This window comes from Stigmatopora argus, chromosome 12, assembly GCF_051989625.1.
Source record: "Stigmatopora argus isolate UIUO_Sarg chromosome 12, RoL_Sarg_1.0, whole genome shotgun sequence".
In the NCBI taxonomy this organism is placed as follows: domain Eukaryota; kingdom Metazoa; phylum Chordata; class Actinopteri; order Syngnathiformes; family Syngnathidae; genus Stigmatopora; species Stigmatopora argus.
In genome coordinates this window covers 4,492,299-4,519,745 of record NC_135398.1, presented here as the reverse complement: position 1 = coordinate 4,519,745, position 27,447 = coordinate 4,492,299, and the positions used below count along the sequence as shown (strand labels likewise).

General features: G+C 43.8%; 1 protein-coding gene across 1 annotated transcript; it reads right to left on the bottom strand.

Moving 5' to 3' along the window:
• Positions 1 to 86: 86 nt before the first annotated feature.
• Positions 87 to 26,832, bottom strand: svilb (supervillin b). Its single transcript, XM_077616268.1, has 38 exons — positions 26,631 to 26,832; positions 24,775 to 24,838; positions 24,248 to 24,339; positions 24,118 to 24,175; positions 23,674 to 23,822; positions 22,849 to 23,599; positions 20,939 to 22,030; positions 20,458 to 20,631; positions 20,352 to 20,389; positions 20,186 to 20,250; positions 19,961 to 20,097; positions 19,365 to 19,457; positions 18,511 to 18,742; positions 16,842 to 17,334; positions 15,300 to 15,792; positions 13,542 to 13,662; positions 13,333 to 13,389; positions 12,257 to 12,334; positions 11,566 to 11,722; positions 10,674 to 10,769; positions 10,520 to 10,600; positions 10,094 to 10,450; positions 9,028 to 9,186; positions 8,823 to 8,959; positions 8,595 to 8,742; positions 8,384 to 8,529; positions 8,100 to 8,275; positions 6,923 to 7,073; positions 6,569 to 6,848; positions 6,338 to 6,489; positions 5,511 to 5,616; positions 4,980 to 5,187; positions 4,443 to 4,576; positions 3,939 to 4,094; positions 3,037 to 3,180; positions 2,848 to 2,969; positions 1,809 to 1,964; positions 87 to 520 (listed from the first exon to the last, which is right to left on the bottom strand). The coding sequence occupies exons 1-38, from the start codon at positions 26,689 to 26,691 to the stop codon at positions 434 to 436; spliced, it is 7,401 nt and encodes a 2,466-aa protein (XP_077472394.1). The 5' UTR covers positions 26,692 to 26,832; the 3' UTR covers positions 87 to 433.
• Between the last annotated feature and the right edge of the window lie 615 nt (positions 26,833 to 27,447).

Genomic DNA, 27,447 nt, shown 5'->3' with positions numbered 1-27,447 from the left:
TGGAATCCAATAGGGATTTCTTCTGTGGGCTTTACTCCACTGAATCTGCAATTTGTGTTAAAAAAAAAATTCTGAATCAGTTAAAACCGTTTTCAAAGTGCTTTCATTTATTAAGCAGGAGACGCCAAGATGTCTCCATTTGGATTCCCTATGTGTTTTATGCCAAAAGGATGTCACACTAGAATGTCTTTGTATAAACTGTACACAAAAAATAAGCAAAGGCACTATAGATTAATCAAAACAAAAGCTTTACAATACCACATTGATGCCAAAAATGCACAATTGTATTTGTGCAACACGGTGTCAAGTCCACAAAAATCAACACACTAGGCCGGGAGAGAACGCAAAATGCCTCTCTCTCTTCATCAAGTCGGTTCTCCATCCATTTCTTCCTTTTTTGTGCATTTCTCATTCCATTTTCAGTCCGACATGCTTAAAACAGTCCTTTGGCCTTTTTCAAGTTGACTTGCTTCCACCCCGGCAGACGTTCATATTCGTCTCTCGTCATCTCCAAAGCCTCCTGCGAAGCAAAAAATGTACACATTGCTTAAATCAGGGGTGTCTAAACTTTTTCCCCGAAGGTCGCTTTGAGAAAAACTAAAGGATGTTAAGAGCCAACTTGAAATCGGGTAAAAAAAAATTGATTGTGCATGTATGAATGTGATCGTCCGATTACTTTCGACACCCTTACATATTACTTAAATTTGACGTCTAGTACCGACAATGGCAGACAGACTTGATGACTATGCCAGCTTTTTCATTTAAAATGGATTTAATGTCTGAATTAATATAATAATAAAATAATCGTAAGAATATTGAAACATTTTTGGATTTAAAGCATGAAAAAATAAGTGATTAATCAGAAGATAACTATGGACTGCATGTAATTAATCATAATTACAATTTTTCATTGTTTTTAATATATAGCAGCAGTAATTCATTCATTTTTATTTGCCATAGGGTTGCAGGGGGTGCTTGAGACCATCCCAGCCAACTATGGGCAGCAGGCAAAACAGCCAATCGCAAACAAATTATGAAAACATATCTAGTCAAAAAATATGTTATTGTGAAATTCTTTTAGTAGCCAGTTGTGCATTATTTATCTTATTATTTCTTTAAAGAAGTTTACATTTTCCGTTCTACGACGTTGCTATTTTTTTTTACCATTTTTTGCCAGCGTCCTTCAGTGGGACAATCCCTTTTATTTGTCACATGCAAAAATATTTCTAGTTATTGCGTTCATCTGTCATGCTTGACTTCATACACTGTAGCAGTGAAACATTCATTCATTCATTCCTCAGGAAGAAAGTCAGTGTGAGGTAGAAAAACAAAAAAAGGGTGTGTTACATCCAGTAAAAAAGTAGCGTAAATAATGCTAGGAAATCCGTGACTGCAAACCATAATGCAACAGACCCTCATTCCATTTTTGAACTGAATCTAAAGGGTGGTCTTCGTGCACAGAAAGGTGGATTAACAGTTCAAAAGGGATTCTTACCTCAATGCGCCTACTTGCTCTGTAAAGTGAGAGTTAAAGGGGACATACTATGAGAAATATAGTTTTTAATATAATATATATTTTGGTTTCTGCCTATGCAGTATTTGTTAAAGTTGAAAGGTTACAAAAATGTGTTTCATCTGATGTATTGTAACTGAAATGTTTTTTTTCATGACTTGGGAACTGTTTTAGAATGGGATTGTCATCTCGACATAATTTGAGACGACACCACGAAAAATCCAAGTCGGACATTTTAGTTGTAAATTAATTGGATTGGACAATGACAAATGATAGCAACATGCATCTCCCTGACCTCAAAGTCGTGGTCGGACAAGTAGATCTCCAAACGCAGCGGGTCCACGCCTTCTGGTAGAGGTCGCGCCCGCAACTGGTCCAGCGGGAAAGCGTTCCGACTAAGTCTTGCCAATACGTCTTCCACTAGGATGATCTGGTTGCAGACATCTGCCTCCTGCGGGCCCACAATGGAAAAGTCATGCTAATTTAGCAGTAGCTCATTTCCCCAACCAACCTACTGGACATTAACTGGCAGAATGCAAAATAATATGACATTGCACCATTAAAACAGACTCCGAAAACCGATTTCTTCGTAACAAAAATTAAAAAAAATAACAGCAGGATTGGTGCGTTCGGGAGTCAGCTCTCTCACCAGTGATTTCCATATTTTACTTCACAGGTTAGTGGGGAGCCATAAGCAACCATGGAAAGAGCCACATATGGCTCCCGAGACATAGGCACCCATGGAAAGAGCCACATATGGCTCCCGAGCCATAGGCACTCATGGAAAGAGCCATATATGGCTCCCGAGCCATATGCACCCATGGAAAGAGCCACATATGGCTCCCGAGCCATATGCACCCATGGAAAGAGCCACATATGCCTCCCGAGCCATATGCACCCATGGAAAGAGCCACATATGGCTCCCGGGCCATATCCCCCCACGGAAAGAGCCACATATGGCTCCCGGGCCATATGCCCCCACGGAAAGAGCCACATATGACTCCCGAGCCATATGCCCCCACGGAAAGAGCCACATATGGCTCCCGAGCCATAGGCACCCATGGAAAGAGCCAAATATGGCTCCGGAGCCATATGCACCCATGGAAAGAGCCACATATGGCTCCGGAGCCATATGCACCCATGGAAAGAGCCACATATGGCTCCCGAGCCATAGGTTCCCTACCCCTGGTGTAAAGTTTGCAGTGGGAAAATGCATCGTGTCCGACACGACTTCCTGTTATTCTCTTTTACAACAATCTGGAAATCCTCAAGTGGTGTTGACAGCAACGGAAAAAAAATACACTTGAAACCAGAGCACAAAACATGATTTTTACCCTCTCTGAGATCTCGGCGACATCCTCCCGGTGCTCCCAACAGGGGAACATATTGGTGAAGGTTAGCGGTTCCAGTCCGGCGTGGATCAAGTAGGATTTCTGAGGGTTCTTCTCACTCTTCTCTGTAAAAAAACAAGACCACAGACCATCACTCAAATGCATCATTCCGAAACCGAGTCCCGGACTTACCTTTGCAGTACTGCAGCACCGTCTCCATGGCGCACTTCCTGTCCAAATCCCAGCGCATGCGAGCCGACCCGGTGCTCTCGCTGTCTTGTGGCCACCAGCCCTGCCACAAGTAGACCTCATGGAAGTTGTCCACCAGGAACATGCCTGTGGATGCCAACCACATTAGGTCTTTAGTCTAAAGCAGGGGTGTCAGACTCGGGTTGGTTCGCGGGCCGCTTTAATGTCAACTTGATTTCACGTGGGCTGGACCATTTTAGATATAATATTTAGATTTTTTTTAATAAATGGATTAAAAGCCCTGAATATTCAGTTTTTTATAGATCTAAAACAATGTTAATTTGAGCTTTTTTTATATATATATTTTTAGATTTTACAAAATTATTTTCGAACTAAAAACACAGAAAAAATGGATTAAATTATTGATTTAAAAGGGAAATTTAATATACATCTATACTATGTGTCAAAGTGGCGGCCCGGGGGCCAAATCTGGCCCGCTGCATCATTTTGGGTGGCCTGGGAAAGTAAATTATGAGTGCCGACTTTCTGTTTTAGGATCAAATTAGTATAGTATAGATGTATATTAAATTTCCTTATTTTCCCCCTTTTAAATCAATAAGTGTAATTTTTTAATCATTTTTTTCTGTGTTTTTAGTTCAAAAATCATTTTGTAAAATCTAAAAATATATTTAAAAAAAGCTAAAATAAACATTTTTAGAGCTATAAAAACTGAATATTCAGGGCTTTTAATCCAGTTCTTTTAATCCATTTATTAAAAAAATCAAAATATTATATCTAAAATGGTCCAGCCCACGTGAAATCAAGTTGACATTAAAGCGGCCCGCGAACCAACCCGAGTCTGACACCCCTGGTCTAAAGCGTTGGCGCGTTGAGGCAAGCCTTACCGGGTTGCGCCACGTTGTAGAGATCCTCTTGCAAAAAGGGGAGCGAGGTGACCAGGTCCGAGGCCCGGGACGGATGGAAGAACTCGGTGGCCACGAACTCCCCCGACGTGCTGGTCAGCTGAAAGAGCCGTGGAGTGAAGTTGAATTTTCCAGTGTCTGAGAAAGAAAAGATCAGATGTTGTCGTTATTTTCACTCAATCATTGTCTCTTGAATCCATGTTCTCATTTTTCTATTCTTCTATTTTCTTCACTTTTTCCCTTAATCAATGCCACAAAACTCTTTCCTTCAGTTTTTCAGAATTTTTGTCCAAACTCCACCAGTGACTCTATACTTTTGTCCTAACACATATGGCATTATTAACTACAAATAATTATTATTTTTTATGCGTTGATCATTTGATTGAGGTGTGGTCGAGGAGATATGGAAGACAGACTGGATAGGGAGGGGGCCCCTGGAGGACCAGAGTCGGTGACCTCTGGTTTAGAAGATAGGAGATTGGTCACCTTGCAACATGCAATCGTAGGCCTTCCGGTCTTTGTGTCCCAAAGCCTCCCAGAATCCTGGTGGCTCCATGCCCTCGTCGCACTCATGGACTGTCACCTTGCTGCTGCTGTGGAGGCCAGCTTCTAGAGGACACCTAAAAGGCACACAACTTTTTAAATACCTGACCCAAAGACAGTTGAACGGATAGGCTCCGGCACCCCCACCGCAACGACCTTTGTGTTACAGAAAATTAATCTCTACCATTCAAACATTATATTGTTTGATTTTGGTTTAGTCATATTTCTCATCTCATCTCATTTTCTGAACCGCTTTATCCTCATTAGGGTCGCGGGGGGTGCTGGAGCCAGTCCAGGCTGTCTCCGGGCCAGAGGCGGACAACCATGCATACTCGCACCCATATCTAGGGGCAATTTAGAGTGTCCAATCAGCCTACCATACCATGTTTTTGGAATGTGGGAGGATTATCCGTCTGAAAAACGCAGTCGATGAAGTTGTATGGACCCATTTTATGTACTCACTTTACTCAAAGAACTTACTGTTCTTTAATCCTGAGCGCGGCCGTGCTGGCCACGCCACGCGTGTGCTCTTGTGTTTTGCAGCCGTGCCAAAGGTAGATGGCTGCCCTGTCCACGCTGAGCAGGATCATGGAGGCTCTGGATCGCAGGCTACTGCAGTGGCAGGCCACCTCCAGCAGGTGGCCCTCAGTGGGAACCTCACCTCGTACGCAATATAGTCGCCACTCGCCTAAAAGTTAAAAAAAAGAAATGATTACGTTAGAAGTAGATAAGGAATGAAATGGAACAAAGCACTTTTTGCAAATGACATGACATTATTTATTTATGTATTTATTCATTTATTTGTTTGTGTATTAATTAATTTATGTATGTATTTATTAATGATTTTTTATATATTTATCTATTTATTAATTTATTTGTTACTTATCTATTTATGTCTAAAAAGTATTTTCCTGTGTCTGCATTCTCACCCTTTTGCTACCATGACAATGAAATTTCCTGAATAAGGGATGAATAAAGTTATCTAATCTAATTTAATCTAATCTAATTTACTTGGGATGTTCTCTTCTTCTTCTTCTCGTTTTCCGGCATGGACGACCATCCCGCCATTAAAGCACTGCAGGAAACAGGGAGGCTCTTTGCCCTGTTGCACTTGCATCTTTTGAGACACACAAAACACAATTTCACACAAATATACTACAAATCATACCATAAATAGTTTCAGTAGTAGTAGTTTGAGAATTTTTCTATAGATCAAAGATGTCCAAATTGTAAAAACTGTTTTTACTGGCGCTCAGCAAATTGAAAAAATATCATTCCTGTGTGTGGCTCCAGTTTCTTAACTAGGTCTACAATGTCTTGTGTCTGTCTTGCTAGTGCAACCAAGAAATTTCCCGAATACGGGATGAAATAAAGTTCTAACCTTAGAAGAATCTTTATTTCAGTCTATAATCTGTTGTATTTCTCAGATGGAGTCACATTAAATAGTGTCTCTCCTTTATTTTCTATCATTGTAGGAAACTGCAGTATCTCAGTATGTTGCTTAACATAAATAAATTTACATTAAAAAATGAATAATCCAAAAGGTGACAAATTAAGGTATCTCAGTTGTGATTTTTTTTCACTTTTTGTTCTCCAAAGTTGGTTTCAATGGTGTAAATCTAAATATATAAATGACCACCGTCAAGCAGTATTAAAATGTTTAAATCAATCACATGCAATCCATAGTTTACTTTTTTAAGGATATCAAGTTGGCCTTCGAATCCTTAGATGTTTCTGAGAAAAAAAGTTTGGACACCCTTGCTATAGACCAATCAAAAGCCCGATTAAGTTCCCTTCTATCAATTGACCCCAACGTTACGACAATACTTGGCTTCTACCTGAGCGCCTCTCTCCTCGTCCAGTTCGACAGTCATCAACGCCGACGTTCCTTTCTCGCTAATGGTCGAGTGTCGTCCTTGCCAGAAGAAATAGCAACATTTTTCCCGGCCGGGTCCACTGCTCCTCACTTCTGGCTTGAGTCTGCGTCCCACTGAAGAGATGAAAAAAAAAAACATTGGAATGGTACAGAGTATACGAACGGAATGCTGTCCGTCAAATGCGAAACCAACCTGACATGCTAACCATGTACTTCCACTTGACCACGTAGGCGTCGCCTTCGTGAAATTGTCCGATGCTCTGACGTGGCAGCCGGCTGTAGTCGAACTCCAAGATGTGCCAAACGTCCACCGAGACGGTGCTTATTTCCTGAGTCCTCATGCGGTCTTCGGTCTCCACGGAGCCGTAGCCACGCCCCACGTTCGCCCCGTCCAAAAGGGTGGCGACCGCCGGTTGGAGGAGGGGCAGCATCAAGCCGATGTCGTACGGCCGGCACTCTCGAACCTTGGCCTTCTGGAGAAAGACGCTAGATTGAGCTCACAAGTCATCTTTTGAGGAAAGTCTCGCGGTGGTCAATGGATGCAAACCGGTTGTTCTGGAAGCTCTTCTTTCACTTCAGTCGGTGATGGTGAGAGCTTTACTTCGGTCCAGTCCACAAACTTCTCCTTGAAGAGAATGGTCTCGTTGTGCTCGGTCAGCCTGCCAAATATCGCCCAATCAGGCCGACCTTGGCCCTTCCTGTAGTGGGCATTGATCAAACCATTTGGGTTTTGAGACGTTATAGCAAGCATTACAATATGTCAAAAGTTGTGTCGTCATATAACATACCCGTCAACTTGTACGTTTTTCCCGTATTTTATACCTTTTTTCATCATTTCAAATTGTGTATGGCGTATAACAAACTTTTGTACGTTTTTTTTGTAAAACCGATCCTGTTTTACCCATTTCGGCTCTAATCCGGATCGTCTCGGTCACTGGTAGCGAACGAAAACATCATCGTCGACTGCTAATATTGTTACGCTTTCGCGTGATATGCGCACGGGCATTCCCCCTTCACACACCCGCCTTTTTTTTAAACTATAAAAATGGAATCATTGGTTCATTCGCCCCTTCTATTCAAAATGAATGCCATCAATGGTTTACATTGGGTTAATACCAGGAATAAAGTTGGCCAAGATTCCGACTTTCAGGGCAAAATTCTGACTTCGTACCTGTCTACTTATACATTTTCTCCATATTTTATAATTTTTTTGATCATTTCAAATTGTGTACGCCATATAAAAACTTTTCTTTTGATTTTTTTAAATAAGTATTTTGTAAAATCTATCTCATTTTACCTATTTCGGCTCTAATCCGGATCGTCTCGGTCAATTGTAGCAGAAAAAAAAGTCGACTGCTAATATTGGTATGCTTTAAGCATGATATGCACACGGGCTTTCAGTCACGTCCGCCTTTTATATCTATATAAATATACCGCGTCAGCAAGCAATGTACCCAGACAGTCAAACTGTCAGCGTCATACAGCGACATCTACAGAATCTTGAATTTAGTGCATTCAGATTGGAAATTTTAGGCTTTTAAGTGCGCCCTATGTGAGTAAATATGTGCCCCGTTGCGTTTTTTTTGTATCGATTAATAAGGGGATCAATTAACCGAGGTTGCCAGGTATGATATAATAAAACTGATCAGATAGCTCTAGCTCTCCTGTTGGGTTCTCATCAATACTACAGACCGTAAAGATCCCAATCATCCAATGAAATCTACCTTGGAATAAGAGTGTTGCTGTTTCCGGGGTCAAGCGGGTTGATATCACAGAGGGTGTAGTCGAAGGTTCCATTCCAGAGGTGTTTAGCAAGCTGGAAGGCCACCTTCCTTTGGGCCAGAGTCACTTCTTTCCCGTGCCACACATATACTTCACTCCCAAAATCCAACACGACCACCTGAACAGAAGATCATGTCGTCAAAAACATCGGAATTTCCAGAAAATACGGATGGCCATTCAATGGAAAAGTGAAGTCCATGCGTTTTTTTTGCGAACGGAGGCCAACCTCTTTAGGAGACAGTAGGGAACAGCGAGGAACCTTCCCCCACTCGTCATCATCAGGCATCAGTTTGTCATCCGCGAGACGAAAGATGCAGTTGGTTTCTACAATGGCGTTCTCAAAGCGGTCGTCTTCCTCCGGTGGACCGGCGGCTAATCAACAGGAACGATGTCAACCATTTTCACATCTGTTTCTTAACCGAAAAATAATCTCTCACCTTGGTAGGAACCCTGTCCTCCGAGAATGGTCCAAAACTCTTGTAAATCCGGACTTTGCGTGTGGGCGCCTTCCTCAATCGTTTGTACCTTGTTGGCCCTACAGCCCAAGTCTTTCTGAGTTTGGATGAACTGGGCCAGATCCAGAACCTAGGAACATAGACCATTAATCGTCAACATAATAATTCCAACATTTATCCGTTCGGGATTTAGCGCATCAACGAGACCACCTTGGCCCTCTCGATGACGTTGGAGAACTCTCCTATCCACGCGAAGCAGTTCTCGGGGGTCACCAGTAGGAAACAATCCCCGCTGTTAAGCGAGGACGCTCTGGGCTCGACAAGTCTGGTCTGAACGTGACGACGGCCTGCGGGCAAAAAGGGCAAATAAGGCGGGAATCTGCGGACTTGCCTGGAGTGAAGAATTGACTTTTACCTTTGACTTGGAGAAGCATGAGCTTCTTGTACGGGATGGCGCTGTTGTTGGACGCGGGCGTCTCCGAGACGTTGACGCTGCGCAAACTGACGGTGCTGTAGTTCTCCTTACTGGCCAGTCCGGCCAGAGCGGCGTCGGAATATTCCGAGCTTTTGACCACTGCAATGTGGACGACAACCTGTTAGTGTTTGATTTTGTCACTTAGTGTGTCTTTTCCCTGTGATGGTTTGTCGATTTCACCTGTTGAGCCTGTCGACCAATCCGCTGCCCCTCATGACAACCGCCTGTGTATGTAAATCCTAAGTTTTTGTTTGGTCCTTGTCCGTTTCAGTCAAGTTTCATTCGACTGTCATTTTGATTTGGGACAACGTCTCTTATTTCACATATTTACTCACACAGGGCGCACTTAAAAGTCTAAAATGTCCCCCAAAGTGGATATAATGCCCAATCAGTATGCACTAAATTCAAGATTCTGTATATGACGTTGACAGCTGGACTGTCTGGGTACATTGCTTACTGACGCGCTATATTTATATTGTGAAAAGGCGGACGTGACTGATGCCCATGTGCATATTATGCTTAAAGCATGACAATATTAGCAGTCGACTTTTTTTGTCTGCTACAATTGAATGAGGCGATCCGGATTAGAGCCGAAATAGGTAAAACGAGATCGATTTTACAAAATACTTACTTAAAAAAATCTAAACAAAAGTTTTTATGCGGCGTACACATTTTGAAATAATCAAAAAATGTATAAAATACGGGGGAAACGTATAAGTTGACAGATACGTAGTTATTATTTTGCCCTGAAAGTCGGAATCGTTACCCAACTTTATTCCTGGTAATTAACCCAATGTAAGCTATTGATGGCATTCATTTTGACTAAAAGGGGCGAATGAACCAATGAAAGGGTTTTAATTTCTAACCAGTCAGTCGCATCTCATTTTTTAATTTTTTTTACCTAGGTCTACAATGTCTTGTGTGTCTGTATTGCTACTGCAACCAAGGAAATTTCCCGAATACGGGATGAAATAAAATTCTAATCTAATCTAATTTCTTCACTCACTTTTCTCGGAGGACATCCTCTTGCTCTCCAGCTGAGCCACGTTGAGCCTCTGCTCCGTGTACTCGTGTCGTATGTCCTGGCGGGCGGCCAGGGTCTTGACGGGGTTGCGGGACGCCCGCACGTTCCTGGCCGGACGCACCGAGCGCTTGTGGTGCACCATTTCCGACGCCAGCCTGGCGGATCCCAGCCGAGAGCCGAATATGGCATCGAAGTCGCCCCTGAGCTCGTCGGGCGACGGCACGTCAGGCAATTGGGCCACGCGACGGTAGAAGTTGGAGAAGATCTCGTCGTCTATCTTCATCACCTCCTTCACCGTCTTCTCGGTGACCGTCAAAGTGCTCTCCTGCAGTTCGGAAACTGACGGACGAAGAACGGATCACGACGACGTGAAATCATTGAGCGGCCGTTTCCATTTCTTTTTCTTACCTTTGTTGTTAATACGGCCCAAGAAGGTTTCCAACTTGTCCAGCTTCTTGTCCGATTCCATGTCCACCCTGGCTTCGATGTCTTCATGCAAGGGACAGACAGCATTCAAGGACAGGCTACGAAAGCGGGAGGACGGAGGGATTTTCAGACAAACCTTCTTGAGGTTTGCTCACAATCCCGGTGGTGCTCCTGAGTTTGCCGGAGACGGGCGATAAGATCGGACCAATCACGGCGGAGGAGGAGGCCAGGCCTGAAAAAAAAATAGGTTTGCAGTTACATGCAGCGAATAATTCATGTGGAGAAAACGTTACTATTGTGTTTAACAAAATATCCTATTGTTGAGTTACTGCTATTTTGGCAGAATGACGTCTAATACTATAAAACACATGTCAAAGTGGTGGCCCAGGGGCCAAATCTGGCCCGCCGCATCATTTTGTGTGGCCCGGGAAAGTAAATCATGAGTGCCGACTTTGTGTTTTAGGATCAAATTAAAATGAAGACTATAGATGTATATTAAATTTCCTGATTTTCCCTCTTTTAAATCAATAATTGTAATTTTTTAATCCATTTTTTCTGTGTTTTTAGTTCAAAAATCATTTTGTAAAATCTAAAAATATATTTAAAAAAGCTAAAATAAACATTGTTTTAGATCTATAAAAAACGGAATATTCAGGGCTTTTAATCCAGTTCTTTTAATCTATTTATTTAAAAAAAATGAAATATTATATCTAATATATCTACTGGCCAGAGTCATTAGCCACGCCCCTGTCCTTTCTCTTCCAGTCATCCTCGAGCTTGGAGATCATCTGTTTCCCGACCCACATGAAATCGAGTTGACGTTAACCCGGCCCGCGAACCAACCCGAGTCTGACCCCCCCTCCTATAAAATGTGAGCATGAGCATTTCAATTTTATTGAATGAGAAATGCTTCATTACAACGGTGTTAAACTCAATTTGGTTCGCGGGCCACATTCATGCTAACTAAATCCGATGTGGGTCCAACCGGTTTGTTTTCGGCCCAAAGCCGACAACTATTCTCTACCGACCTTTCTTGACCATGCGTGCTGCCACGGTGTACTGGCCAGAGTCATTAGCCACGCCCCTGCCCTTTCTCTTCCAGTCGTCCTCGCGCTTGGAGATCATCTGTTTCCTTTCCTCGATGGTCATGTGGGCTTCAGTTTGAGCTCTTCTTGTCGCCTGAGCCTGAAATGACAGTAACAATGGTGGAATGATAAATAATTGCAGCAATGACTTTTAGTCTCACATTTTTCTTCAGTTTTTCTTCCATCGATTGGTTTGAAATGCTTTCTTTTTGGGTTTAGATTTTTTTTTAAAAGGAGGCCGGGTCAGACAAACTTTTCTTTTTGAGGCATTTTGAGCAAATTCTGTTATTATAGTTTCTCTCTCCTAAATATTTTATCCGATTTTCAAATTCTATACTTCCCTCATTTTTCTTGTATTATATATTATAATTTTATTATATTATTTTCTTCTGTCCAAAAGAAAGCATTCAAATGAATGGAAAGTGCAATACAGGGTTATCATAACACTGAAAAAAAAAAACACAAAAATTTTAGAGTAGTCACTCACGCAGGACCAAAATGAAAACGTTGCAAAAATTTGACCCCTACGCGAAAAGTCCATCGGTACATAGTATATCTCCGGGGTCGAACCCCAAGCCACTAAAAAAAAGGTCGCACAGCAAGCGTGGGAAATGAAAGCCACACCCGCACTTACCTGAGCGTGATGGTCAACGTACTGACACTTTTGTCCGAGGGAGAAAGGAGGAGAGAAAGTGAAGGAGAAGACAGGCTCCTGAGGATGGAGAGATGGAAGGATGAGTGGAAAGAAGAGGAGGCGTGGGGGTGGGGGGGGGAAAGAATGCATGAGCATGCCAACACCAGACATGGAAGCAGTTTTATGCCAGTTTCAAAACCAAATGGGAGACTTCCACTGTTATTTGAAGTACGACCATCACGTTTTTTTTAGATCATAGATGACTGGATCTTGACAAAGAGGATTGAAAAATAATTGATCAAGACACGCCCAGATGTGTAACTTTCGAAATTGTGCAGTGAAAATATTTTTCGTAACGGCTTGCCTCTGCATAAATGAAACCGATGCCGTTTTCAGAGTAACGTGGTCTCAATTGAAAATGGTAGTAGAGTCGTTGTCTTTATCGTGCGATGAGACGGGATATAAAAGTGGTGAGTGTAGATGAAGAACATATTAAATTCGGGGAGATTTCAGCATACAAGTGGGCTCTAACAACAACGCATGGGTCAGTCTTGTTGTTTGATCGGAATAATGGAATAGTTAGCGGCTAGACCAATCACTGCCTAGTCAGACGAAAAAAGTCTTCAAAGGGTTTAAAACTACTGAATTTCGTGGAAAATAACATCGAAAATGTTGACCGTCACAGCAACAAAACTAAAATGTGCGTGAAAAGCCTGTCTTTTTTTTACATGATTACTGACTGGCATCCGAAATGGCATCAAAACTTTGTTGTCTGTAGTTAATTCAGATTTTTTTTTGTTATCCTAAAACGAAATGGACAGTAATCTATTAAATTCAGTAAAGAACCGTCTGAGGTGACAGTGAGACGAAATACGAAAGTCCTTGGTACTTTACCAAATTTCAGGTTGCCAAGGAAACTGGCTTCAGGGATGAATTTCAAAATCAAAGCCTTCTTCAAATCTTTCAAAACATGATTGCCATATCACGACTCAATAGTCAAATAGTCATGCATGATAAAACGGAGCAAAGTGCTCCGCCCCTTTCTCGAAGGCCATTGAATGAGAGGCAAAGCTTACCCACAGCTGTTCTGATATACACACTGGAGAGTGGTCTTGATGGACCACCTCTTCCTCCTGAAGGGAGGGGTTGGGGTAGGGAGAAGACAAGGCGTGGTCAGAAGTGGTCATATTGGGGGAAGGGTGGTTTTGTTTGGACTGGGGGGGTTATGAAATTGAAAGTGACAGGCATTATGTGCAAGATATGAAGTCTTGGCTCGATGTTGTACCTTCTTCAGATGTGTTGACTCCACCTCATTTTGCTCAGTGGACGCCACATTTTCCACTTCCTGTTTCTTGTTGATGCGGTTCCTCCAGTCCTCCTCGCCACTCTTCTTCAAGCGGGCGACTCTGAGACAAACAAAGCCGTTCATAAAAAAATCGTAAAATGTCCCCCTATCGAGTGTAGTGCCTCTAAGACATGGGTGTCCAAACCGATTCCGCTGAGGGTCTCAGTGGGTCCTGGTCTTTGTTCCCAACCGATCCAGTGCCGACATTTTAACCAATCAGGTGTCTTCTAAAATAAGTAGCACCTGACTTTAATTAACTGATTACACATGCAAAAGGTATCCTCTTGTTGAGTTGGAATAAAAATCTGCACTCACTGCGGCCCTTTGAGGACCGGTTTGACACCCCTGCGAAAGTGATTAACGCTGCCCAGAGGACCGTCGCCTGTTCTCTGCCCTCACTGGAAGGTGAGGTATCCATAATGGCAGAATGCCAAATTACGAGTCCGTAACTATCACTTATTTACGTCTTTTCCCGAGAAAACGCACCTTATGGAGAAACACTACCAATTTCGTCATGCACAGTTTCTGGGTGTGATGACAAGTAGGCTTTTTGTTGTTGATGATGACGACAGGGCCTATGTCCGATTATTATTATTATTATTAAGACATGGGTGTCCAAACCGGTAATTGGTTGATTGCAGTCTGGTGCTGCTCGTTTCCCAAGAAACCTCATCGGTAAACCTGTCTGCGTTCAATGGGTTGGAACAAAAACCTGCACCCACTGCGGCCCGTGGTGGAATAGTTTGGACGAGAGAACCATGCCTCTTTACAGACTCTCTTGTTCATATTCAGCAATCATTCAAGGGTGATAATTCAGGTCACGGGAAGCACGACCGAGCGAGGAACGAAGCGTGGAGAAACTGTGTCATCGTGTCTCCGCGTAGAGGTAACGAGAGCACCAGTGTCTGATTCGACCATTTTTATGTCAGTGATTTTGAATGGGTCACAGACAGGAACACCAGGGACTGACCCTAGCCTGATTTGAACACCTAAAAATAACATCTAGAACTGACCCTAAACCTTAATCATAACCATGCCTGCCCTACTTTTAGTTCAGAATTCAGTATTTTACCTAACCGTAACCTATGTTGATGAAGGGCAAGAAGAAAGTCTAGACTGGACAATAGACCACACCCCATCATACTCTATTTCCGCAAAAGGGCTGCAGAGAGTCCTGGTCTTTGTTCCAACCGATCCAGAAAAACCTGCACCCAGGACCAGTTTGAGACCCCCGATCTACGCATTTTGATTGACACATACTTGTCAACTTATACGTTTTTTTATCATTTCAAATTGTGTACGCCGTATAACAACTTTTGTACTGGAAAAACTGTTAAAAAAAGCAAATTTCTTGTAAAATCGGTCTCGTTTTACCCATTTCGACTCTAATCCGCATCGTCTCGGTCACGAAAACATCATCGTCAACTGCTAATAGTCATGCTTTAAGCATGATATGCGCTTTCACCCGTCCCCCTTTTCACTATATACATATAGTGCCTCAGCAAGCAATGTACGAAGACAGTCAAGCTGTCAGCAACATCTACAGAATCTTGAATTTAGTGCATACTGATTGAAATTTGATATTTTCCAGTCCGCCTTGCATTTGTACGCTATTTTATGGCTTAATAAGGGGAATGGCAATCATTAATAAGTGGAGCAATTGGCCGACGTTAACAGGTATGTCGACGACTCCCTCACCTCTCCTTGATGGACATCTGTTTGCTGGTCATGCTGAAAGGCAGTTGGTCCGCGGAACCGGTGGAGGACAGCCTATCACCCGAATAGCTCGCCAGCGCGTTGTAGTCGTCGCTGTGCTCCAGCGTTAGCGACTGAGACTTGATCAAGGTTTGGGGAAAGCCTTGAGGTTTGGGCGCCGTTGGCGGAGGCACCTGCAGTTTGGGCAGGGGTTGAGGCCCCAGTGGAGGATAAGGCTCAGGGACCAGTTCCTGAGGTTTAGCCTGATTCTGCAGGGATCGAGCGAATGAGTTGGGATACGTCGGCGGGGACTGAGACGGCTGAACCAGTGACTGGGGTTTTGCGGGATCGCTGGGCGGCTGGAGCGAGAAGGATTTGGGTGGCGTTGGGGGAGGCTGGATGACAGAATGGATCTGCTGGACGCTGGATACGTGAGATATTGTTGGGGACACTTTGGTTATCAGAGGCTTCAGCGACGGAGGTCGACCTTGCAGCTCTGAAAAGATAACATACAAAATATGTGCGTCAGATCTTAAAACTAATCCCAAATTTGAACAAAACCACCTCTATCAAGCAGTCCGCCAAACCTCACATTTCTAATGAGCTCATACTTAAAAATACATTTGAAAACCTACCCATTGAGCAAATAGGACTTCAAATTGTCCTTCACATCTTTAGCATATTCTGAAAGCAGCTTTCGGGGTGAACACATTTTGGACACCCCTGAGCTGTCCTATCATTGAAAGTCAAAATGTAGACATCTGGCACCATGTGGATTAGCCTGACTGAGATGGCTTTGACCCAGTAAAAGCCATTCAAGTGACGGATCACCTTCGATCTGTAGACAGATGCTACCGAAATCCACTCGGGTTTTACTCTACTACAGCGCACTGGCTTCCCCGCGTCCAATGCTTACCGGTTGGCGTAATCTGCCCGTATCAACGTATCACTACATCCATGTCTTAGGGCAACGGTGTCAAACTCGGGTTGGTTTGCGTCAACTTGATTTCATGCGGGCCGGACCATTTTAGATATAATATTTAGATTTATTTTTTATAAATGGATTAAAAGAACTGGATTAAAAGCCCTGAATATTCAGTTTTTTATAAATCTAAAACAATGTTTATGTTAGCTTTTTTTAAATATATTTTTAGATTTTACAAAATGATTTTTGAACAAAAAACACAGAAAAAATGGATTAAAAAATTACAATTATTAATTTAAAAGGGGGAAAATCAGGAAATTTAATATACATCTATACTCTTCATTTTAATTTGATCCTAAAACAGAAAGTCGGCACTCATGATTTACTTTCCCGGGCCACACAAAATGATGCGGCGGGCCAGATTTGGCCCCCGGGCCGCCACTTTGACACATGTGTCTTAGGGGACAAAGGGAGCCACGCGCTATGGCGGATTAGGACTGAAATGTCAGATTCTCCTCATTGTGACATTTCCGAAAAAAATACTAGCGCCCCTCCTCCTCCCGCCGAGCCGAGCGTTGACGCGTGGGAGCACAATGAAGAGATTTCCTTTTGTCCCCTACCTGACAGCCGTTCAAAGCTGGAAGCGTTGTCGTCCCCTCCCGGTTGTCCTTCCAGGTGCCGGTTTGGGAAGCCCCTTCCTCCGGCTTCCTCCACGTTCTCCTCCCCGCTTTCTCCGAGGGCTTTCGCGTGGGGATGCGTCCGGTCCTCGTCGTCTTCCTCCGTCCCCGCCTGCTGCCGGCCGAGAGCGAGGGAGAAGGGGGCGGGAGCGGGGACGGGCACGGGGAAGGCCCCCCGTTGCTCGGAGCTATCTGGGAGGAGCTCGGGCTCTCCCGGGGGTCCCGCGCTCTGGGTCACGGAGAGGTAGCGCAACACCCTCTCCTGGTGGCCCGCGGTCCGTTGGGCGGCGGCGGCGGAGTTCCCCTGGCAGGTGACGCCGCCGCATCCGGGCGGCGGGGTTGCCGTGGTAACGCTGTCTCGAGAGGGCGTGGCTGAAAGGGAGCGGACCACGGAGGGTGGGAGGGGCTCCAGGTGGACATGGCTGCTGAGTTTTAACTAGAAATAAAACAATGGAAATAAATCCGGTCAGAGAGAATTGGTTCATTTTATCATGAATTTATCATAAATTCATTTTGATCCTAATTTGGTTTCAAAACAGGACCTAAAAGTCACAATCTGGATCACATTGTTGTCGGATTGACAAAATATGAACAAGTAAGAGAATTTGGAAAATTGCAGGGATTGAAAATTTGACAAATAAACATTCGATTAAAAAACTGTTGACAACTTTTGACACACAGCAAGTACAAAAATGGATTTTGAACAAAAATATTATGCCACTAACTACCATGCACTCTTTCCCTAATAAGGACGCCTCATGCTTGTTATGCACTAAACCGACAACTAACCCAGGCATCTGAAATCAACAAACTTTACGAGTGCGAGACACATGACAACCCTTTTTTTTTCATGTGCCGAGCGCTAAACCGTGTGCGCCACTCATTTGAGCCGACAACAAAGCAACATCGAGGCAAATAGAGACAAAATGCGTCCGATTCATAAAGCCATTCCAATGCATTCAACCGGCTTCGGGGACCTTACATGTTCTTCCTGCTTGGACTCAAAATGGTGGACTGAGGAGCCCAGCGGAGGCTCAGTCACCTGAGAGGACGTCAACTGTTTATATAAGGAATATAAATAAATATGATATTAAGCGTAAGGGGGGAAAGTCCGAGTTAAAACTATACTGGGATTTTGGCTTAAACCTGGTGGAACAGATCAAGTCTAACATGAAATTTCCCCTGGAACTCATTTTGATATTTATGAACATGCAATCATTCATTTTCCCAACCCCTTATCCACCCAAGGGTCGCGGGGGGTGCCGGAGCCTATGCCAGCCAAATACGGGCAACACCCTGAATTGGTGGCCAGCCAATCGCAGGGCACAAGGACCAATAATTCGTAGCAATTTAGAGTGTTCAACCAGACTAGCCTGCCTGGTTTTGGGATGTGGGAGGAAACACGAGTACCCAGAGAAAACCCACGCAAGCCTGGGTAGAACATGCAAATTTCACACAGTGAGGAACCACCTGGGATCGAACCTTTTGACCCCAGAACTGTGAGGCCGACGCGCTAACCACTCATCCAATGAGCTGACTGTCAGTTATGTACATCTATATTAATATAGGTCATTTATACAGTTATTTATATAGTAATTTCTATTGGAATTACCTGTTGGACCTCGCCCTGCGTGATTGGCTGCGTCTGAAAGCGTGCGAGAGCACGCCGTTGACGGGAGGAGTCGCTCTTTGACGGCGACTCGTCCGAGGGATGGGCTAGCCGGTTGAAGAGGGCCATCTTTTCGACTAAGCTGAGAGTGGATAGGTCGTCCCCCTCCGCCTCCGGGGGGTCGTCTTGCCGTATTTCCTGGACCTCGGCCTCAGTGGCTGGAGCCGCTTGCATGCTGAAATGAAAAAGATGATAAATGCACGTTTTTTATTTTCATGGATTAGAAATATAGCATCATCTAAATATATAAATACATTAATATAATATAAAACACTAGTTTAATTTTATATTTATTCCTGTATATCATTTATTTTAACTAATTAAGTGCAAATACAAAGCTTTAAAATTGTTTTCTTTTTTAGATGTTTTTCTTTCAATCTTTTTCCCTTAAATATTCAGTTATTTTATCTTTTATTCATTTTTTTCATTTTAAAAAGGAACGACAGTAACATTAAAAAAGGCTATATACATTTCAGAAGGTTATTTTTTCAAAATTAGCAACTATTTTTTTTTCCTGCTGCCCAACTTTTTGATGTGGAATTTGCAACCCTGAATTCCCGGAATGCTGCGAGTGGGAATGCTGGAGATCATCACTGCTGAGTTTTAGCATAAACAGCAGCTTTCTTTCCCTATAAGGTGCACCAAGAAGCTTAGCAAAGGAGGAGTGACACATGAGACCAATGTGGGGCGACCGAGAATTAAAATAAATGAGCGATAAGCTACGTTTTGCTTCTCCAAGACTCAAATTTGTAATCAAATGCTCCGTAATCGAATATATTGGGAACCAGTTGCGTTACCTGATGGTGGTGACGGCAGTACTGACAACACTAGAACTGGTGGTGGCAGTAGTGGTGTGACTTCCCGTAAGAGTTGACGAGGTGGAAGGCTCGCTTTCCGGCAGAAAAAAGAAAGAAATCTGCTTTATTCCTCAGAAATTGTCCAAATAAAGCTCTAAATATGAAAGAAGTGTGTTTAATCTTTTGCTGGGGGGTATTATAGACATTTGGCAATGCATATTGGGGGAAAAATGGTAAAAGGGGAGTTCAGTATGGCATTTGGCAACAAAAATACATGTTTTTTAAACTAGCTTTAGCATCACTTGACGCGTTTTTATTTTGGATTGAGTTGAATGCTTTTATTGTTATAGTATAACGAGATTTAAAGCTGTCACCACGAAGTGCACAGATAACAAAAATAAACAGACGAATAAATAATCAATAAATAAGTAATAAATAATACATTCTAAATAAATAAGTAGTCAACGTAATTAAGTATTCACAACATAAATCAATAAATTAAAAAAAGCCTTAAGGTCAAAATATCCCATATGAAACATGGGGAGTCCAATTAAAAAGCCGTTTGAAATATGATATTTAAGATGTGATATTCATACCTGCAAGCGTCAACCACCTCCTTGCTGGTGACCGGTTGAGTTTGCGAGCGGTCCTGAACTCTGCGCAGACGACGTTCCACGGCAACGTTGCGAGAACGAGGCTTGGGAACGCCACCCTCCGATGTCTTTTCTAATTCCTAACGAGAGAGAGAGAAAAAAAAAAACGTTCCCCTTCGGATAAATGTGGACATTTTGTTTGCGTACGTACTATGCTAAATGGGTTACCCTGAAAAGAGTCCGCTTGGCCGCCACGCTCATCTTGGCTCGTTCGTCTAGTTTCTCTTCATCCTCTATCACAAGAAGGTAAAAAATAAACAACATTGTAATAATAGGTTTAAAAGTGTTCAAAATATTTTTTCTTCTAAATCAAGGTAAAGGGTTTCAAGCCCACCTTCCATATCTTGCGTCGGCGGCGGACTGAGATGTGACCTGTGAAAAGAAACGTTGGACATTCAACCCCGATTTCCAAGCATTCTGTGACCACTCCCATTTCAGACCTGTCCGTCTCCAGACGTTCTGCAGACGTGATAGGTTGAGTTCGACACCTCTCGGATGCGCGACCGTCCCCTGGCGTGATGTAGCGGCGGGGTCTCCGAGCCGCCCTGTCCCCGCCGGACTCGGTGCCATTTTCCCCGAGGTCCACCTCCATCGACGAGGACTGGACGCTCTCGCTTGAATTAGCAAGAGAACAAATTCAGTTGACTAAGCGAGAAGAGAGTGCCATACCGTAGTTAGACGCATGCGCTGTTAGTGTTCTTTAGCTTTGTTAGCTCTACCAAGTAAAACTTCAAATGGTAAGAAGTTCAAGCCTTGGTTAAAACTTCAAACGATAGACATATTAACATCCTATATGTCACCCTTGCCAAAGATCAGGACCCTCTGATCCCTTTAGTTTGACGTGAAGTGGCTATCAGTAGCATCCTTTAGAAGAGTTAGCCATGCGACCTAATTTAACGAAGCCCATGCCGGCAGACGTACAAGTCGGGCTTCCTGTTGGCGTTCTCCAGATACGAATGTCGCAGCTGAGCCACCGACACCCTGGTGTCTAGGGTGCCCGTCTCGCCGTTAGCCACCCCTGGTGGCTGCACGCCCCTGGAGGAAGTCTCGCGAGGGGCGGCGGCGGTTCTCCCCATACGGTACGTGACAGAATGCTGGCTAATACCGATGTCTGACATGGAACGAGTTCGCGTCTTGGGTTTGGGGACTCTGCCCGCCTCTGGGCTTTTGTGCTTGGCCTGGACCAAAGAGGAACCCTTCTGGAGGTAAACGGCCGAGTCGCTCTTTTGCCATTCTTGCTGTCTTTGAGGCTCCGAGATTTTATACCGAAGAGCCTCCTCGGCGCTCTTAGAAGTTTCTTGTTTTGTCCCCAAAGGCTTCCTCAAGGAGTTGTATTGATGCTGTGTCTGGAGATCTTCCCCAGCACCTAAACTAGCATGTGCCTGAAACACGACTGACTCTGGTTGGTTCACGTCGTCTGAGGCATTCTCTGGGTGAAGGTCTTGGAACGGTCTATCCTCTTGATTCTCCTGACCTGAATGACGATGCCTGCCTCGCTCTCGCATCTTCTCCGTCTCTCTTCTCTCCCGCCTTCGTTCTCTGGCTGGATCCGAGTCCATCTCGGCTATGCGACTCGTCCTCCACTGTTCTGGGCTGGAATTCCGCCATTCCGCGCTTTCGCTCGGACCTCCGCGAGAGTCATCACCGGTCTTTTCTCGTCTGCGAATCTCAGATGGCAACACGGCTTTCCGACTCTTCAGCAAACCGTCCGTATGGACTTCTTTGGGGGCTTGGCGGGCCTCCAGCCTTGCCCCCTTGTGGGCTGCATAAATTTGCTCAGCGCTTACTCGCCTTCGTGGCGGAACCTCTGGAGGACTGGGGATTTGGCTGGCGGACCCTGGAAGGTTTTGGTGGTCGATTGTAGGATGGTACTCTTGAGCAAATTGAGGGTGACCTGGAGTGTTCTCTTCAACAGTTCTCTGTTGGCCTGGTTCCCAGTTGGGTGGGAACGGAAGCTCCTGTGTCCTGCTTCTGGGGGTCCACTCGGAAGGTCGCTGTGCACTTACTCGGATTCTTGGTAAAACGAATGGACAAGAGAAGTCATTAAGAATTTAAAAATTGAGAAATCATTTTTTTTTTTAGGTATTATCCAGTGAAGCACTTCATCACCGTGGTGTAAGGTAACTCAAAAACTCTATTTGAAATGTTTAAGCTATTAACCTTTTGATTAATGTGATCTCTTACACTACGTATAAAGGTAAGGACTGTTAGAATTGAGTCAGTGGGAGCATCCATACCTTCTGAAATGTTTAGGTGGACGTTAATGAAGGTATAATTTTTTGTTTGCTACTGCATACCTTGACGGCCAGCGGGTGAGTGTCTGAGTGTTGCCCTCTGTGTCTGTGTTGAGACACCAGTCGCTCTTTGACAGGGTAGCAAGGCTATGGACAATGTCAAATGGTCATGGATACTTCTTGTCATGGGGTCAAATGTTCTGACAAGTTGGCAATGTTCGCCTGGTAAGGTTCAGTCATAGAATTGAAGGGGTGACAGTGTTGTCATCCCAGTCAAACACAGTGACAATGTTCCAAACATGGACTGATTTAGCGCATGGAGAAGTCTCCTAGCCAGATGTGAGTCTGAGTCAGGGGTGCTAGGATCCACTGTCGATGGCAGTGAATGTTTCACGGCATTCTTACAAACGCAAATGCCTGCGTGTGCTGAGCAAACTACAAACCAGAACCATATCGCCATTGTGGTATTTGCCGCAACAGCATCTATGATATGCCAACTTTACTAGAAACTGTGTAAAAAAGGTGAGTCTGTCAAACCCCACCAGAGAAGAGTCCTCGTTCTAAAGAGCAAAATCAGTGTGCCTTTAATGAACTCACCCTTGTCTGTTGAGGATGCTCTGCGCCTGTTGCTCAATGAACAAATCCCCCGGTGAGATACCGTGACGAGTTGACGGCAGCGAGGCCCGCCGGGCGGTGCGAGGCGAGGTGGGCACTGCCGTGACCCGGTGGTCCCTGCTGGTATTGGGACTCATCTCAACATAGGTGACGTCTGTGCGGTTGTGATGTGGTGAACTTTGCTCCCGAGGCTGAATCTGCTGGGGCAGAGGTACGTGATGCTCCTGGGTGCCAATTGGACAGGCGTGTTCTTGAGTCCCGCCCCTTCGATAGTTCTCCATGTTCATGACCCTTTCCCTGTCAGAGAATCTTCCACCTTGTGTAGGGGCTGGAGCTTGGTTCGTGGTGACCGGGACCGCTACCGGTGACTTCATGTAAACCCTGCCCACACCAGAACGGTATGGTCCACCCGTTTCATGATCTGGCAGTTCCGGTTGTCTTCCGGTCGAGTGTCTGTCGGGAGGAGCTTCTTGGTCGAGCCGGGCGCGGTAGCGTGGCGCGTGATCGATGTCCACTTCCTGGTCAAGGAGGATGCCGTACCGCTCCGAGAGCTGCCGCCGTCTCTCGGCTTTATAGCGGGCGATGCGCTCAGCCTTGGAACTCACACCGGCTTGGTCAGAGGGTTCAGACATGGGCGTCAATGTCACAGGGTCGATTCCACCTCCGGCGTGTCGTTGTGGGGACGTCACGGGTTTCAGTGGGGTGTCCAGATCCTCTTGGCTGAAATGTCTGACTGTGTTATGGAAGAAGCCAAAACACAGTGAACTTTGACTTAATAGAGTCAAGCAAGATGCAGTGTCAGCATACCCATCCCACAGGGTTGGCAGGGGTCTGACGCCCGAGTGTACCGGGGGGGGTCCTCCTCCAGCATTCGGTTAGTGACCAAGCCGCTAGTCAGCAAAGCTGGGGCAGAGTCGCTTTCGATCCCTTTTAGACGGCGGGCAATCCTCTCCTTCCTGGGATGAAAGGCACAGAGATGTCGCCGGTGGTGGAGTAAAAACATACCAAGAATGAGGCTAAATTCGGGCTGGATTTTCAGACGTAAGTGAATTGGGCGATTGTCCTGTGGGTTAGTTCATTCAATAAAATTGGCACCATGAAGTACATTTCTTAGATCATTTGTTATTGTCTATGGGGATTCTGTATTGTTACATGTGGTTGATCATTAAAGTTGACCCTATTTTTGTGTTTGGTCTCCCAAATTTGAAGTAATAAGAGGTAAGGGGTCAGGTTTACGTTGTTTAAAGATACCTGTTCATTATGAAATCTGCCGGAGAAGCTTCCTCAAAGTATTTCTTCAGTTCTGAAACTGAATGTTGAAACAATTTTAGAGAAAATGTTCATCACAAAAACAAAAACAACCAACAAAACCAAAGCCCACCCTTGGGAAGTACCACCAGGAGTTTGGCATCTGAATCCGAAACGCTCTTGACGATGGTGGTCTTGTCATGCAGGGAGAAATCACTCTGAAAACTAAAAGTCAAAACAAGAAAAGGGGAAAAAAAAAGAAACAGGAAAACAGCTCAGGACGCATTTATTGTATTATAAAGAGGTAAGACGAGGTGAAAGTGTCAGTTCCATCAGGAACGAACTCAAGAACAAGGTCATTAAGTCTTGACACTCTCTACCAATAAGTTCACCAACTTCACCTAGTTTGTTCATACAAAGCAGCTATTTTTAGCTCTGGATGCATAGTATTAAAAGAGCTTAGCCTCTAGGAATCCACTTGATCTTGTATTTCTTCTTAAGGTGGACTGTTTGCTTACAGACCTGAAGAAGTCACTGAAGAATGGCCGGAACGCAATGCACATATATATATTTTTTGAGTGTCTGAGGATTAGGTGTTCTAGACTTCTTCAGGAGTTAACAGTGATCATACATTAAATTACAAAGCGAACTGTTCCTCACCTTAAGGCTTCCGTCGGCAATGACGTTGAGGTAGAAAGGGTACCCAAAGCTTCTGATCCAAGTTCTGCAAGAACACAAGGTCAAGACCTTTAGATTGCCTTAAAGTTTGGCTTTCCAGTGTGTCCTTTAGCAACATTGAATTTATTAGCAATGTCTGTCATGATTATACTTCCAATAAATTCTGTATTAGTATTAAGTAGCCATTAAAAAAGGATCATATTTGTCCGAACTGTCCTGTGTTGTCTTTAGCGCAACGTTAGCCATCGCAAAACAATTGACAAACTGTTCTGAAGCGAATTCTGTTTACTGCTAGCTGAAAGCATTGGAAAATAACATCCAGTTCAAGGTATCTTAGGCATTTTAATTTATAGTTTCTGTCGCAATTGACTTCAAATATTTCAAACCATAATAAACTTATAAGTCATACATTCTCAACATTCAATGACCAAGGACAATTCCAAGCAAAGAGCATGTTTAAAATGACATGGATGTCAGTCAAATACGCGCAAAAGGACATTCCTGGCAGGCCGCTTTGCAACATTATACCACGGTCACACCGCAAACTGTTTAGGATAAATAAAAAAATGGTCACCATGGTAGTCCGGCAAAGATTTATAGCATTGATGACATGATCCAAAGTCCCAGATTTTCAAGAGAGTGTCTGACAAAGTCAATCACTCTACACAGAATCCGTCGCAATTTCCACAAAACAAACAGCAGTCTGTTGTTAAGTAGTTTGCTTTTTTTGTCGCAGACTGATTAAGTTACCGCTCCAGACACTGGCAGAAAAACTCCTGGTCTATTTTTTGGTCGGTCTGGACTTCCAACAGGACACGAGCATAAAAAGAAAATGCTGTGATCCTTGGCTGTCAAGACTGATCTTATGTTTGCTTTTCACATTCAAGACCTGCTCAATGATGTGTGGACCACCCGTTCGGAAAGCCCCCCACGCGGCTCAGGTCAGTTCAGCTTTCGTCCGAAACATGCGAGCTGCCGATGAGCCAAGGAAGTTCAGAGCTACTTGTTACAGAGAAAAGCTTAGCCCGGCCACGGTTTGCTATTAATAATCTGTGCAGAACATTTTATTATTATTTTTTTTAGATTAGATTAGAACATTATTTCATCCCGTATTCGGGAAATTTCTTGGTTGCAGTAGCAAGACAGACACAAGACACACAAGACATTGTAGACCTAGTTAAGAAACTGGAGCCAAGCACAGGAAGTGGAGGAAAAAGTTGATCAATCACATGGTCTGTAATGATGGACATCTCAACGAATACTACAATTATGACAGACTATGGAAGAATTTAAGATATGTAACACACTTCACAATATTACCACAGTTTGCTATTATAGGGTGTGTTTTTCATGATCATTAATAAAATAAAATAAAAGACCAGGTAAGGTCAGAGACCAGGTGCTAGCTAATGTTTTGTCATTATTAACTACAGCATCATAGGGGAAGATTCATTTTTAGCACTGATCTTTTGTGCAAAACAATAACTGAAATGTAAATATAAGTCTTTTTATATAATCAAAAAGTCATACTTCTAAATGCTAATTCAGCATCCAAATGAATAACAGAACAACACAAAAAACCTACTCCCCCTTTTCAAAGTAAAATTCAGAAAAAATCAAAACATTTAACACTGCTCTATTACTATAGAGTTCAACTACATGATAAAATAGTGCATATTAATAGTATTTGTTAATGAGAATATTTACAAAAGTCAACATTTAAAGTCAGTCTTTGCAACATACTTGATATTCTCCATTCTTTCTAAAACTAGGCCAGGAAACTAGAACAAGTTGTAAATAAAAAGGACAAACGCTGATCACCAGAATTGAAAATGTACCTGTGCCGCAGTGCTGCACATGGTTGTCATGGTAACCAGAGATCCAAGGGTTTCGGAACATGTTTAACGGCGAGGACGGCGAGGGACGAGAGGTCGCTAACCGTGACCCGAGCGGTCGCGCCGGCAGCACCCGCCAACCACACCAGCCGGCCTGGCGGAGCGGTCGCAATGTCACCCGAGAATGACAGCGCCAAAGCTGCTCAGCGGGCTAATCAGATTACAGTCAGAAATTAGCCGCCGTGATCAAAACAGCGGGACGGGGGATTGGACGCGGTGTGCCCAAGGGGGCGGGGTGCGGGGTTTTCCCGCCTTACCCACTGAAGGTGAAGCTTCCTGCGTGTCAATTAGCATTAGCAAGCTAACACATTTGTGAGCATAATCCGTCTAGGATCGAGCGGTAAGGAGGTGTTTACTCCGGGGCTTTCACTGACTGCTCGCCGTTTCTTTTCGCTTTTTTCCTCACTACAAATGGCTTTTGTTTTCATTTTAAAACCCTTAAAACAGGAATATAACAAATCCTCACTTTAGCTGAAAACTGGACAACATGGCGGAATCAGAAAGAGAATCCTTTACAATTAGAAGTCATTTCTGTAATATGTGCATATTTAAAATTCTGCACATTAAAAGTCAATTAAATTCAGTCCATATAAATGACGGCTATAGATGTCTAATCTGTCAGAAGAGGGAGGTTTGGCATTAATCTCTTTTTGTCAAGTTCAAATTTACATATTTCTATGCAGGATTGCTATCGTTTGAAAAAGATAACGTGTTAAAAATGATAAACAGAAAGTAAATGTATTTGAAATAATAACACAAT

Excerpts from the sequence above, each read along its gene's own strand:
- svilb (XM_077616268.1), bottom strand. The coding sequence starts at position 26,691 with ATGTTCCGAAACCCTTGGATCTCTGGTTACCATGACAACCATGTGCAG. Across the intron at positions 23,600-23,673 it reads CTGCCAACCCTGTGGGATGG|TCAGACATTTCAGCCAAGAG; the intron begins GTATGCTGACAC and ends TCCATAACACAG. Across the intron at positions 18,743-19,364 it reads ACTGCCGTCACCACCATCAG|CATGCAAGCGGCTCCAGCCA; the intron begins GTAACGCAACTG and ends TTTTCATTTCAG.